Source organism: Amphiura filiformis, chromosome 14, assembly GCF_039555335.1.
Source record: "Amphiura filiformis chromosome 14, Afil_fr2py, whole genome shotgun sequence".
NCBI classification, from domain to species: Eukaryota; Metazoa; Echinodermata; class Ophiuroidea; order Amphilepidida; family Amphiuridae; genus Amphiura; species Amphiura filiformis.
Genome location: NC_092641.1, coordinates 14,539,708 through 14,554,082, shown reverse-complemented (window position 1 = coordinate 14,554,082; position 14,375 = coordinate 14,539,708). Strand labels below are relative to the sequence as shown.

At 37.0% G+C, this 14,375-nt stretch overlaps 1 protein-coding gene across 1 annotated transcript in view; it reads right to left on the bottom strand.

Annotated features, from left to right (window-relative positions):
* Positions 1-14,375, bottom strand: part of LOC140169762 (uncharacterized) — a 123,081-nt gene that overhangs the window by 66,212 nt on the left and 42,494 nt on the right. Inside the window, exons 8-15 of the mRNA XM_072193068.1 lie at positions 12,118-12,209; positions 10,079-10,154; positions 9,250-9,340; positions 6,965-7,088; positions 3,633-3,708; positions 2,047-2,137; positions 1,098-1,221; positions 33-108 (exon numbers count right to left, since the gene is read on the bottom strand). Of these exons, the coding sequence (XP_072049169.1) occupies positions 33-108; positions 1,098-1,221; positions 2,047-2,137; positions 3,633-3,708; positions 6,965-7,088; positions 9,250-9,340; positions 10,079-10,154; positions 12,118-12,209 (750 nt within the window). The remainder of the gene's footprint in view (positions 1-32; positions 109-1,097; positions 1,222-2,046; positions 2,138-3,632; positions 3,709-6,964; positions 7,089-9,249; positions 9,341-10,078; positions 10,155-12,117; positions 12,210-14,375) is intronic.

Below are 14,375 nucleotides of genomic sequence, written 5' to 3'. Positions count from 1 at the left end.
AATGAGCATGATAAATACAGAATGAAACATACCACTTTCTGATGGACCATCTGTCGCCTTTGTATCAGAATCGGATGTATGGATATTTGTTGGCTTGGTCTTCAGGCCCTTTAAACAAATGTACATTCATTCATTCATTCATATTTTATTTACACATTCCTCAATACAGTGAACATGATATTGGTGCATTAGGGGTTGTGCGATAACATTAGGGGTGGTGCAATAAATTATGTATACCATGACCCGGAGCTGGTGTATAATAGGGAGGCAGAATTGTTTTGGAAGACCAAAAAGGGAAGCAATCATTTTTGGCAGGTCAAAAAGGTGAGGGAAGGACTTTTGCGACAGATATGTGGTCACCATTTCGATATTACTCCACAAAGAGGCGTCGAAAAATGTTACGTCTAACAAATATTTTAGCTCATATTAATAAATATAATACCCTCAATGTTGGGTACTATTTATCAATATGAGCTTAATGTTTGGTATTATTTCCTCATCTTTTTAGTCAAGTTGAGTAAAATATTTTTAAAAGTGTAGGAAAACGTTCCGCAGTGCTCGCATCAAATTATTAGACAGTGGATTTAGAGAAGAGAAAAACAAGAGAGAGCAGGAAATATGGAATATCAAAGCAAACTTCAAAGTACAACAATATAATCAAAAAGGGTTTTGATTTAAAAACGGTCAATGGTGGAGAAATGCCCCAATGCGAATGCCTTAAGGTAGATCATTCCAAAGTTTTGGTGCTGCTATAGAAAAAGCATGTCACACAAAAATGTTGTTTATAAGCGATATCCTAGGATAAGCGGGTATTGGTCTGAAGAACAGAATTAAACCTCGCCCATACATCTGCTATTTAAAAGTATGTAATCGGTAATTTTTCATTTATTTATTTATTTATTTATTTATTTATTTATTTATTTATTTATTTATTTATGTTCACTTGTAATTAATCATTTTATTCTTTCTTTCTTTATTTATTTATTTATTTATTTATTTATTTATTTATTTATTTATTTATTTATTTATTTATTTATTTATTTAATTTTATTTTATTTTATTTTATTTTAGGCAAACAAGTAAAAATGAATACTTGCAACTCTAGGCTTCGCCCCTTCGACAATTTCCTCCGTTTTTTCCAGCGTCAAGCACTTACTTGGCACCTTTCCAACATAATTCGTAGTCAGTGATTCGACTTCCCACCAATTGCAATCCGATGTGCTACATGAATCAATGGAAATTAATTTTTGGTATTATAAATGAAAACCCGTGAGCTCAGAGAAATTTTCTTATATTCTCACTTCCATTTTACCATACTGGCTTAGAGTAGAAGCATACTTGATTTACACGATGTAAAATACCATGAATAACAGTAACATGTGAACGCTTGCGGCAACAGTATTACACATTGGGGAATATAAGCTCATGGCGTCATTTATTTTGGACGAGATAAGCCCCACTCACGTGATTGTGGCTGAAAATTGGCTCCTTATTGATTTATATGTTAAGATGGTTAAGATGACATAATTAAATCCAAATACCACTAAAGAACAGTATATACCGGGGTTTAATGTGCATCCTCCAGGACTCTACAAACTTTTTTTTATTTTAGCTCATTTTAAGGTCCTATAACACATTCAAGATGTTAAACATATTTCCCGGCACTCCGGCTTTGTTCAAGGTCAAAGGTCAGCATAGTAGTCAATTTTCCAATTTGCTCAAATTTGGTTTAAAAGCACGCCAATTCTGTATTAAACACTCAAAACTTTCAAATCATCACCAACACACCATGTCGATAACACACCGTTCTTGGCAGAAAGATGAGACTCAAAACCGTCGACCTCACAGGATTCTCAACCGGGATGTGTACCCACATACCACATAAAATCTAAACCCAAAACCACATCCCTCTTACCCAAAAACATGCGCATTTGGCGGGAGCCGCAACATCCGAAACCGCTTTAGTTATCGTTTCACTCTATGCTGCTTTTGGTGTCTTTTGGTAACTGCCTTTAAAAATATGAAAATGCACCAAAATGTACTTACCTATCTAAAACAATAAATCGATCCCCTTTATCGAATGACAAATCACCATCTCCTGCAGCCACATATGCGGATAGAGCAATGTATACCTTGTCTGAAATTGTACAGGGTTACACACATCTTTAAAATGAATGTGTCATTATTTTTGGTAATTCTATCGATAAACGCTAAAATCGCGGATTTCTAAGTAATATTATTTTATTGATTACTATTTCTTTTCGTGTAAGATTTTATGGTACAGTAATATGCTTGACATGATCTGATCCACTTAGACCAAAGTAAAACACAATCGTGTTGGAATTGAAATATACAGGATGGTCCAAAAAGAATTTTACCCAATTTGAAAGCTTAATTTCGCGGAATTTAGAGCAGCTGTTCGCAATATTATTACATATTTCAAATATATATTTTTTCTAAAAATATGTGGTGAAAAATGAGAGAAAAAGAAGCTAAATTAACAAAATGGCAGTAGTTTTCCGTCAATGGATCGAAAATAACTTTGTCCACACGTAATTTAATGGGATGTATCCTATTACCATCAGCATATAATTTGTAAACACAGTCGGCTTGTCATCCAAAAGTGGTAACTGTGTTATGCATGAATGAATTACAATTTAATATTTTAATCCTCACTATTCATGCTAGATACAATAATGTACCTGAACTTTACTCCCGTGATTGACAAAGAATTATGAAATTAACAACAATCACAATTTATTTTTGAATAAGTTTTTCATCAAATACTCTTAAAAAGATGTTGATCAAAAATATGCAGCAACAACTATTTGAAACGTCATTCATGATATGTTAGGCAAACTTTTGCGTCTATAACCAACTCTAAAGTGTTATGCAGGAGTTTTGCCAGTTCTAATACGTCCACGCCCGTTCTTTACATCTATTCAATACTATATACTTCTAATGTAGACTTATGGTAGGTTTGGATGGAATTCTCACATTCTTGAAACGAATTCGAATTCAAAAAAACTCTCTTTTCTTAAGTACACTTCTGTCAAAATATTGTATTGTAAATTGCCTTTTCTTGACACCTTGAAATCCTGTCTAGAAATCCACTCAGTCAAAAAATGCAAAAAATTCAAATTACAAAATCGCGTCATTGTGTAATTGCTACATTAGTTTAATAATGTTTGTTAATTTCTGGTATATTGTTTCATCTAACATGACTAACAGCTGGTATATTGTTTCATCTAAATGAGGATTAAGATTTTAGATTGTAATTCATTTATGCATGTAAAATTTTGAACGACAAGCCGAGGGTATTTACTCATAATAATGCATGCCTAACGCAATACTATTAGTAATTGGATACATCCCATTGAATTACGTGTGGACAAATTGATTTTCGACCCTTTGACGTAAAAAGGCTGCCATTTGGTTACTATAGCTTCCTTTTATCTCATTTTTTCATCACATATTCTTAGACAGATAGGTATTTAGAATATATAACTCTTCTGAGAATAGCTGCTCTAAACTCCGAGAAATGAACCTTCCAAATTGAGTAAAGTTCTTTTTGGACCACGCTGTATATAATTGAAACAAAAATAGCATGATAAATACAGAATGAAACATACCACTTTCTGATGGATCATCTGTTGCCTTTGTATTCGAATCCGATGTATGACTATCAGTTGACTTGGTCTTCAGGCCCTTTATTAGAATGATTCATTCATTTATTCATTTATTCATATATTTTTAATATTCCCCAATACAGTGAATATGATATTGGTGCATTAGGGGTGGTGCAATAATATTAGGGGTGGTGCAATAAATTCATGAATTACGTATACCATGATCAGGAGGAGGTGCATTATATGGAGGCAGGGTTGTTTTGGAAGACCAATAGGGGAGCAAGCATTTTTGGCAGGTCAAAAAGGTGGGGAGGGACTTTTGCGACAGATATGTGGGCACCATTTCGATATTACTCCAGAAAAAGGCATAGAAACATGTTAGGAAAATGTTCCGAAACGTTCGCATCAAATCATTAGACAGTGAATTTAGGCAAACGAAGAGAGAGCAAGAAATATAGAATATCAAAGCAAACGGTCAATGGTGGAGAAATGCGAATGTCTTGAGGCAGATCATTCCGAAGTTTTGGTGCTGCTATAGAAAAAGTATGTCCCACAAAATTTTGTTTATATACGAGATCCTAGGACAAGCGGGTTTTGTTCTGAAGAACGGAATAAAACCTCGCCCCATATAGTTAGGTGAAAAAGTTCAATTTGGTGACCACTCTCTGGCTAGTAAGGTTTGACGATTGATTCGACTTCTATGGACAATTTAGAAAAGAAATAGCCACCATGTCCCTCGCGAAAATCCCGGCATTTTTCGCTAAAGGCCAAAATCCAAAATGGCCGCCGCCACCATTTTGAAAATTTAAGTTTTGAACCAGAGCACCTATAATCATGCACAAAGACACTTTTTCGGATATGTCGAGTACAAGGATTCCGATTCTTACATTAGTTTGACATTACGGCATCATATTCACCCAGAAATCCAAGATGGTGGCCGGCACCATCTTGAAAAATTTAGTTTTGAACAAGACACTTTTTTGGATAAGTCGACCACAGGGATTTCAAATTTGACATTACTTTGACATTACGAACTCATATTTACCCAGAAATCCAAGATGATGGCCGCCGGCGCCATCTTGAAAAAAAATAAGTTTTGAACCAGATTACCTAAAATCGTGTACTAAGACACTTTTTCCGGTAAGTCGACCCCAAGAAATCCGAAGCTGACATTAATTTGACGTTATAACATAATTTTTGCCCAGAAATCCAAGATGGCCCCTATTTGGTAGAGCGTAAATGTGATTTTTGAATGAGAGCAGAAGCATAAGTGCGTTATTTCCGCCTTATCTGGGGTTTATGTCCCTTATATGGGGGTTAAGCTGCCTTATCTTGGGTTTACATCCCTTATCTAGGGATAAGGCGCCTTACCTGTGGTTTAGACGGCCTTATCATGGGTTTACGTTCCTTACCTGTGGCTAAGATGCCTTAACCTTAGCATATCGCAGTCTAAACCCAGATAAGGCATCTAAACCCCAGATAATGCGCCGTAACCCCAGATAAGGGACGTAGAGCGCCGATAAACAGTTCAAACCCCAAATAAGGCGCTTTAACCCTAAATGAGGAACACAAACCTAAGATAAGGCATCTAAACCCCACATAAGGTGCCTTAACTCTAGATAAGGGTCGTTAACCCCAGATAAGGGTCGTAAACCTCAGGTAAGACATCTAACCCAAGATAAGGCGCCTTAACCCCAGATAAGAGACGTAAACTCAGATATGGCAGTCTAAACCCCCGATAAGGCGCCGTAACCCCAGATAAGGGACGTACACCTCAGATAAACCAGTCCCAACCCCAAATAAGGCGCCTTAACCCTAAATAAGGAACATACACCTAAGATAAGAGAATTAAACCCCAGACGGCGCCTTATCTGGGGTTTAGACTGCCATATCTGAGTTTACGTCTCTTATCTGGGGTTAAGGCACCTTATCTTGGGTTTAGATGCCTTATCTGAGGTTTACGACCCTTATCTGGGGTTAACAACCCTTATCTAGAGTTAAGGCACCTTATGTGGGGTTTAGATGCCTTTTCTGGGGTTTATGTTCCTTATTTAGGGTTAAGGCGCCTTATTTGGGGTTTAGACTGCTTTATCTGAGGTGTACGTCGCTTATCTGGGGTTATGGCGCATTATCTGGGGTTTATATGCCTTATCTGGGTTTAGACTGCGATATGCTAAGGTTAAGGCATCTTAGCCACAGGTAAGGAACGTAAACCCTGGATAAGGCCGTCTAAACCACAGATAAGGCGCCTTATCCCTAGATAAGGGATGTAAACCCAAGATAAGGCAGTTTAAACCCCATATAAGAGACATGAACCCCAGATAAGGCGGAAATGTCACACTTATGCTTCTGCTCTCATTCAAAAATCACATTTACGCTCTATCAAATGGGGGCCATCTTGGATTTCTGAGCAAAAATTATGTTGTAACGTCAAATTAATGTCAGATTCGAATTTCTTGTGTCTTTGCACACGATTTTAGGTAATCTGGTTCAAAACTTTTTTTTTCAAGATGGCGCCGGCGGCCACCATCTTGGATTTCTGGGTAAATATGAGTTCGTAATGTCAAAGTGATGTCAAATTTATATTCCTTGTGGTCGAATTATACAAAAAAGTGTCTTTGTACACGATTTTAGGTCCTCTTGTTCAAAACTAAATTTTTCAAGATGGTGCCGGCCACCATCTTGGATTTCTGGGTGAAAATGATGCCGTAATGTCAAACTAATATCAGAATCGGAATCCTTGTACTCGACATATCCGGAAAAAGTGTCTTTGTGCATGATTATAGGTGCTCTGGTTCAAAACTTAAATTTTCAAAATGGTGGCGGCGGCCATTTTGGATTTTGGCCTTTAGCGAAAAATGCCGGGATTTTCGCGAGGGACATGGATGGCTATTTTTTTTCTAAATGGTCCATGGAAGTCGAATCAATCGTCAAACCTTACTAGCCAGAGAGTGGTCACCAAATTGAACTTTTACACCTAACTAATATATTTGCTATTTCAAAGAAATCATCTCTGAGATAGCAACCCTCGTGAAGGACATAAATGGCTGGATAACTCGCTTAGTCTTTGCCTTCCTTCTAAGCATCATTATTATTTTTCTTTTATGCCAAGACGCCAAGAACCTGTCTTTTTAGTTGCTACAATTTTTAAGTAACCATTTTCTGGACCGGTAGATTTTGCCATATTTTGAAAAGCTTCTTCGGTAGGATCGGCAATTTTTTATTTTTTTATTTATTTATTAATTTTTATTTATTGATTGATTTATTTACTGATTGATTTATTTATTTATTTATTTATTGCATTCTAGGCAAACAAGTCACAAATGTATACTTACAACTCTAGGCTTCGCCCCTTCGACAATGTCCTCCGTTTTTTCCAGCGTTAAGTAATTACTTGGCACCTTTCCAACATAATTCGTAGTCAGTGAACATACTTCCCACCAATTGCAATCCGATGTGCTATATGAATCAATATAAATTAAGTGTCGGTATTAAGGGATCGGATATCAACGTTTGCACAGTATATTTGTGGGCATGAGTCACAGAGGTCCATTATAAACAAGAAAAGAAATGCTTTACATGTTCACGTAACCTCCTTCAACTCATTTGCATAGTTTTGGATACCAGGATCGTATTCTGATTCGTTGAACCTTCTAATTAGCATACTTTTGGATACCTCCATATTTGGTATTACCTATTTAATTATTAATACTGCTACGTTGTTTACATAGTGACGTCATTAGAAATGGTCGTTTCGTCAAAGATCCGACAAACAAACATTTCCACTTTTCTTTCCATTTCCATTGTGAAATACCATATATGGTATGGCCATATACCTGACGTGTTAGTCCAATATGATAGGAAAATATTTCTGGAGATGACCCCATGTTCACATTGGCTTAATAAGCTGTATTTTCGCTGGAAAGGGGCCGGAACTTGTCGGCCATTTTGTTTGCAATAGGCATGTTCTTCCTCCTGCGTTACCCGGAAGTGACAGCACCAGTACAAATGACGTCATTTCTGGATTTCAGCCAGGACGGTTACGTTCAGGGCCATGCATCAGTATACGCATAAGCGTATCTAGGTTTTACGAAAGTAAAACATCTATGGCATGAGTGCACATCAGACATATTGAATTGCGTTCTGAATACGAGGAATGTCCTTGTGATATCAAGTAATTTTGATTTTTTTTTTTAATTGGCGGCGATATAAAACATGGTAATTTATGGTAATTTTTTTTTTTAAAGATGTTTTTCATATTTAACAGTCATCGAAGTAAAGTTTATAAATCTACTGATATGTACATAAATTGTATGTACCTGGGAGGAAAAGTTGACAATCATTTGAATATTTTGACCTTTCTTATTGAAGATTCAGAAGCCTGTTTTCATCCAGGATTTTGAGGATCCAGGTTTCTGATCCATATAGTAATACAGAGAGGACAAGTGTTTGGTATGTGGTATCTTGCTTGATGTCGTTTGCTTTCCAGATGCTGTGGAGACTTCGACCTGCACCTACTGTTTTGCTGATTCGGTGGCTCACGTCTTCCTCACATGTCCCATCTCCAGATGTGGTGCCTCCCAGATACACAAATGATTTTGTTTCAGCTTATCTTTTCCAACTGTAATATCTAGTCTGTGGTTATATTTGGTTATGGCTTAAACTTGAGTTCGGGCTATATTTAGCATGTTTAGTTTGAATCCATAGTTGTTGCTTTCTTTCTGGTTTTTTTTTAACCAGGATTTGGAGTTCTTCTGTTGATTCTGGTGTTAGAACTATATCATCCGTAAATCTAAGTTTGTTTTTGAAGCCAGAGATAACAGCTCCTGCGTCTTCATTTTCTAGTACTGAGGATATAGCTAGTTGCAGTAGTATGTTAGCCTCGAACCAATCAGACAGTTCTTCATTGAATCTCACGGCACTTTGGGATATTTCACATAGTGATTTCAGCAGGCATATTATCTTCTTAGGGTATCCTCATTGCTTTCCATAGTCCTTGCCAGGTGAATCAAATGCTATTTGGAAGTCTATGTATCATAGGTACAAGTTTGTGTATTCTTCTCTAGGTATTTTTCAATGATCTGTCATAGTGTAAAGAGTTGGTCTCCGCAGTCCTCTTAAAATCCTGTTCAGGAGAATAATCGTGATATTTTTACCCATGTGACTTAATGGGTGTTAAGAGGACATATATCCTAATACCACTTAAGTACAGTATATACCGGGTTTAATGTGCATCTACAAACTTTTTAGCCTCCTTTTATGCTCCTATAACACATTCAAGATGTTAACAAGAAATATTTCCCGGCACTCCGGCCATATTCAATGTCAAAGGTCAGCACAGTGATTAACTTGTAAAGTTGCTCAAATTAGGTTTTAAAGCACGCCAATTCTGCACTAAATACTCAAAAACCTTCAAATCATCAACAACACATGTCGTTCTGGACAAAAATATAAGACTCAAAACCGTCGATCTCACAGGGTTCTTACCCAGGGTTCGTACCTCTAACCAAAAAACGTGCGCATTTGGCGGGAGCCGCGAAATCCGAAACCGCTTTAGTTATCGTTTCAATCTATGCTGTGTTTTTTTTGTCTTTTTCGAACTGATTTTCTAACTACTCACCTATCTATAACAATAAATCGTTCCCCTTCATCGAATGACAAATCGCAATCTCCTGCAGCCACATATGTGAATAGAGCAATGTATACCTTGTCTGAAATTGTAATGGGTTACACACATGGTCGATCTATTGAAGTTAACTCTTTATTTATTTTATCTACTACTACGTATGCATATCAAATCGTATATTATTTTATTGATTAATATTTCTGTAAATTTTTATATAGGGTCCACAACTTATAAGTTCCCCCTAAATACTTTTTGTAATAAATCGAACAATATTTGACAAAATTCAAACGTGTGAAAAGGTATGGGTAGTCTTATTTGTTTTATACATGGACCAAATTATAGCGTCACACGTCATTGCGTTCAGTCACAATGGTTCATTATGTAAATAAGAGACCGTTTTAAACAATGTCAAAAGTTGCATGTGAGTCCATATGAGTCGGTTCTCACACAATACAGTAGGCCAGGTCTATTCATCATAATTCGTGTGTTGGTTAAAGACAACCTGACTGCTATGGACTCAGGTGTAACTTTATAAACGGCCTCTTTTCTTACACAATTATACCATTGTGACTGAACGCAAAGACGTGTGACGCTATAAATTGGCCGATTAGTGTAAAACAAATAGGGCTATACATATCTTTTTACATTTGTACATTTTGTAAAATATTTGTGGATTTATTTCAAAAAGTATTAGTGGGGAGTTGTGGACCCTATAGTACAGTAATATACTTGACATGATCTGATCCACTTAGACAAAAGTAAAAAACAATCGAATTATAAATTGAAACAAAAATGAGCATGATAAATACAGAATGAAACATACCACTTTCTGATGGATCATCTGTTGCCTTTGTATTCGAATCCGATGTATGGATATTGCTGGACTTGGTCATCAAACCCTTCAACAGAATGTATGATTTTAATACATTGTGAATGATTTTGAGCAAGAGCAAATTATAACTTTCTCATTCACCACAATAACAATACTTCACTTCATTTTGAGAGGAAGTTGAGGAATACCTACGAAATAGCCAAGATATGACAACACTTCGACCGAGAGAATAGGAGGTTTCATGGCCATAATATTCCATCATCTCACAGAAATGGAAGAAAATGTGCACGGAAATCAACAACACTGCACCCAGAAGTGGCACTACGGGGGAGGGGAAGAGGGACATTTGCCTCCTCCATGTTTTCTTTTCCCCAGTTTGCCCCCTCCCTAAACGGAGGCACAAAATACCTAAATTTTCACTTTTTGCGGCAATTTTGAGCAAAATTTTGTCAATTTTGCCCCCCTCAAATGTGCCCTGAGTAATTTAATTTGATTATTTATCTTTGTTTAGAAAATTACATGAGTGATGACATTTTGGGGAATTCCCCTCTCGAATTGAGACTCCCCTCAGGAAGTGATGTAATGAGAAAGGTTTTAACCTTTCTCATTACTTAAGGCTTTGAAATGGCCAAGATCACATCATGTGTATTAAAATAATGGGATTTCCCGGTGCTAGGTATATACTGATATACGAAAATGTAAACATAATTCTTCACAGTTTATAGTGTTGATCTGGGCTAGCTAGCTAATGTGCTTAGAGTCCAATTCCTTCAAAGAAAGGTAATTGCGAACCAGAATTATTTTATGTAGTCAATGTACTGCTACCTGCCAATGTTGTCGGAGAAGATCTAGAATACGTCAAAGAACGTACTTCTTACAAGAAAGAAATATATATTCTTCTGGCGACTTGCTGAAGTCTGTTTTTTTGATACAACACATCTGTCAATATAAGTGGGGACAACTACATCGCAGTCCTGCTTCCTGAAGATATTGTGTGAAAGATGGAAATAGCACCATTGTTGGAGAAAGCAGCGCAATGAGTTAAGTTTGGAGAAAGCAGCGCAAGGAGATAAATGTTTGGAGAAAGCAGCACCAGTTTTGTGTGAGGATTTTATTATACGCAAGGATATGCAAGTGTACAAAGGACTTTGCTGATTGTCGCAGGATAAGTGATTTACATCAGCCGTCTAGAACATTGCAAGAACTCTATGATCACCTACAAGAAGACTGCTGGTTAAGTACTGAGTAGTTAAAATATTATTGTGATTGTGTGATTATTTTTATATATGCATTTGTTGTCATATATTGTACCAATCATATCTTTACTTTCAATTAAAGACTTAGATTTTGTTAGCTTAAGGGGTACTACACAAATGTGTGTCTATTTCTGCATTTTTCTCAAAAACTAATAAGACAGTGGTAACAAAAGTTATGTATATTATAGGGGCAAGGAATCCAATTACTACACTGGAATTTCAGTGACCCAAGACAAGCGGTTCGTTATTTATGACAAGAAATAAGGTACCTCTAGGATGTACCTCATTTCCTATCATATAAACTGAACCGCTTGTCTTGTGTCACTGAAATTTCAGTGCAGTAATTGGATTCCTTGCCCCAATAATATACACAACTTTTGTTACCAGTGTGATATTATTTTTTGAGAAAAATGCAAAAATAGTCACAAATTTACCACAGGGGTGTAGTAACCCCTTAATCAAACAGTGTATTTATGTGGTGCATTCGTGTGAATTTGGGTAAGAGGTGATTTTGACCTTGAGTCAGTACGACTCGTAACACCACCTCCTCACTCTCGATGTTTAAAACCATTCCCTATCCCGTAAGGTAGTAGGGTCAAAATAAAATGAGCGCGCTATTGTCAAACAATTAATGGGGCCATTTGACGGTATCTTTGAGCATTTTTCGACGACAATGAGGAAACAATGGATGTATCATCTATCCCTTCCCATTCGTTATATGAGGGTTAGCTCTTCAACACCACACAGCCAGCGAGATAGAAGCCTGGCGCTTACCTGTTCGATTGTTTCCCTAATGGCTTTGTCGGCTTGCGCAATACCTTCCTCATACTTGGACTCATAGATTTGGCTGAAAAATTTCAAAATTCCTGGAGGAGAAAATAATGATGTGTTATTAAAAACAACATATAGGCACACCCCACACACAACCCTTCTACTAATTCGCCAGCGAAGTGTTAGGTATAATCCGATTATCACTATGTCAACTGGATCACGCTTTTGGTTTCTGCACCACGATCGAAATATGATCGCAACACAAAGTCTATGGCATGTACTATCAATTCCAAAAGGTGCGTAATCCAATTACCTTCGTTGGCGAATACCCATACATACACACCACTTACTTGCATCCCGTAACAACGGTCTGGAACTATATCAGAAATCTGGAGGGGCACCTTTCAAGAAAAAGTGATTTTTCTGCCGAAAGGGAAGTATGTATTCGAATTGACACTTGAAAACACTCGCTATTGGGCGGCCTGTTGTCGTATTGTCCTTTTATGCATGTGAGGAAGTTAATCAAAACCTGAGCGCTATCAATATTGGGCGGAAATTAAAGTACGTTTTCCCAAGTTGCCAATTATTCCCCTCAGTTCTTGCTGCATAAAGCAACGTTCTGCAGGGTTTATTGTTCTATTGTTTCCGATTAGAGCGCTGACATATTGGAAAATGTTGCCAATCAATATTCATGAGAGTGTACATTCAACGTTCAGTTTTCGAAATTGGGTGACTTGTGTTTGGCAGGTGCGAAATACATCTGACTGGGAGTTTTAATTACGTAACGCAGAACGGCATTGATGTCATCGAATAGCTGCTTAGTGCTGTTATGTGTTTAATTTCTTTCTCTGTACTTATTCTTTCCTCTTCTTCTCTCTCTTCCCTTCTTCTTTCTTTCTTTCTTTCTTTCTTTCTTTCTTTCTTTCTTTCTTTCTTTCTTTCTTTCTTTCTTTCGTTCTTCTTTTCCTCTCTCACTCTCCCTCTCATTTAAATAATATGTTCTTATCTTTCTATCATTTCATTTACTTCTCATTATTTCTTGCTCTTCATTTTTCCTCTTTCTCCATTTCTTTCTCCCTGCTCCCCTCCCACGACTTTTCACAGGGGTGAATCTGCCCAACCCCCGTCCACCCTTTGGGTACGCCACTATTTCTATACCAATCTCCTTCTTAAAATCAAATTAAATGAAAATTTGTGAAAAACAACCTTTATAGGCCCATACTTATACGTATAGCGATTACCATTATAGAGTAATATAGGTATGTGCAATGACGTTCGCTGAGAAACTGTGGCCCCAAAATATTGGGGAAAAAGACGAACTTAACTTCCTGGGTCATAAGATAACAGAGAAATTCATAGAAAAATGGCTGAGATAAATTTATCTCTATGAATTGCCGCACTCCAAGTAACGTATATTTGCAACCCTGCGGTGGATTTGCGAACAATTTGTCGACATAAATGACGTTCGCAGAGAAACGGTGGCCCAAAATGTGTTATTTTGGGTAATTGCCAAATTCACTAGAAAAATACATGTGATATTTTTTTTGGTAATTGCCAAATTCATAAATACCTATGATAAATTTATCCGTACAAATTGCCGGACTCCGAGTGACCTATGGTATATTTGCAACTCTGCGGTGGATTTGCAAACAATAAATGACGTTTCGCGGAAAAACGGTGGCCCAAAATGTGTTATTTTTGGTAATTGCCAAATCCATAGCACTGGTCAGTAACCAAACAGTTGTCCAACTGACACAACAGTAAAATGCACTGACAAGGAACAACTTCCGGGACCACATTCACAGGCGAATAATTGGAACCCAGCAAAAGAAACCTGTGAGAATGCGTACAAGTTCCTTACACACGTAATTATTTCAAAGGAGTAAGTGGAATAGTGTGCAACGGGTTGCTTCTGCTTTTCACACACTTTCTTTAAGAAACAGGTCTTGTTCCACACTATTCCATTTACGCACTGATTTCTTGTGTTGGGTTCCACTTGTTGGGCTGTGAATGTGGTCCAAAAAGCTGTTCCATGTCAGTGCATTTTGCTGTTGTGTCAGTTGGACAACTGTTTGGTTACTGACCAGTGGTTAGAGTAAAGTATTGAAGTAATCCTGTGTGCAATTTTTGTTCATTTTTATGGACAGGATTTTAAGATATGACCTTGTGAAAAAGTATAGGTTTCTTTTTGAGGCCAGTTTATATCTTCAATATGAAAGGTCAAAATTTTCAACTCATCGTCGGCTTTTCATTCCAGCTAC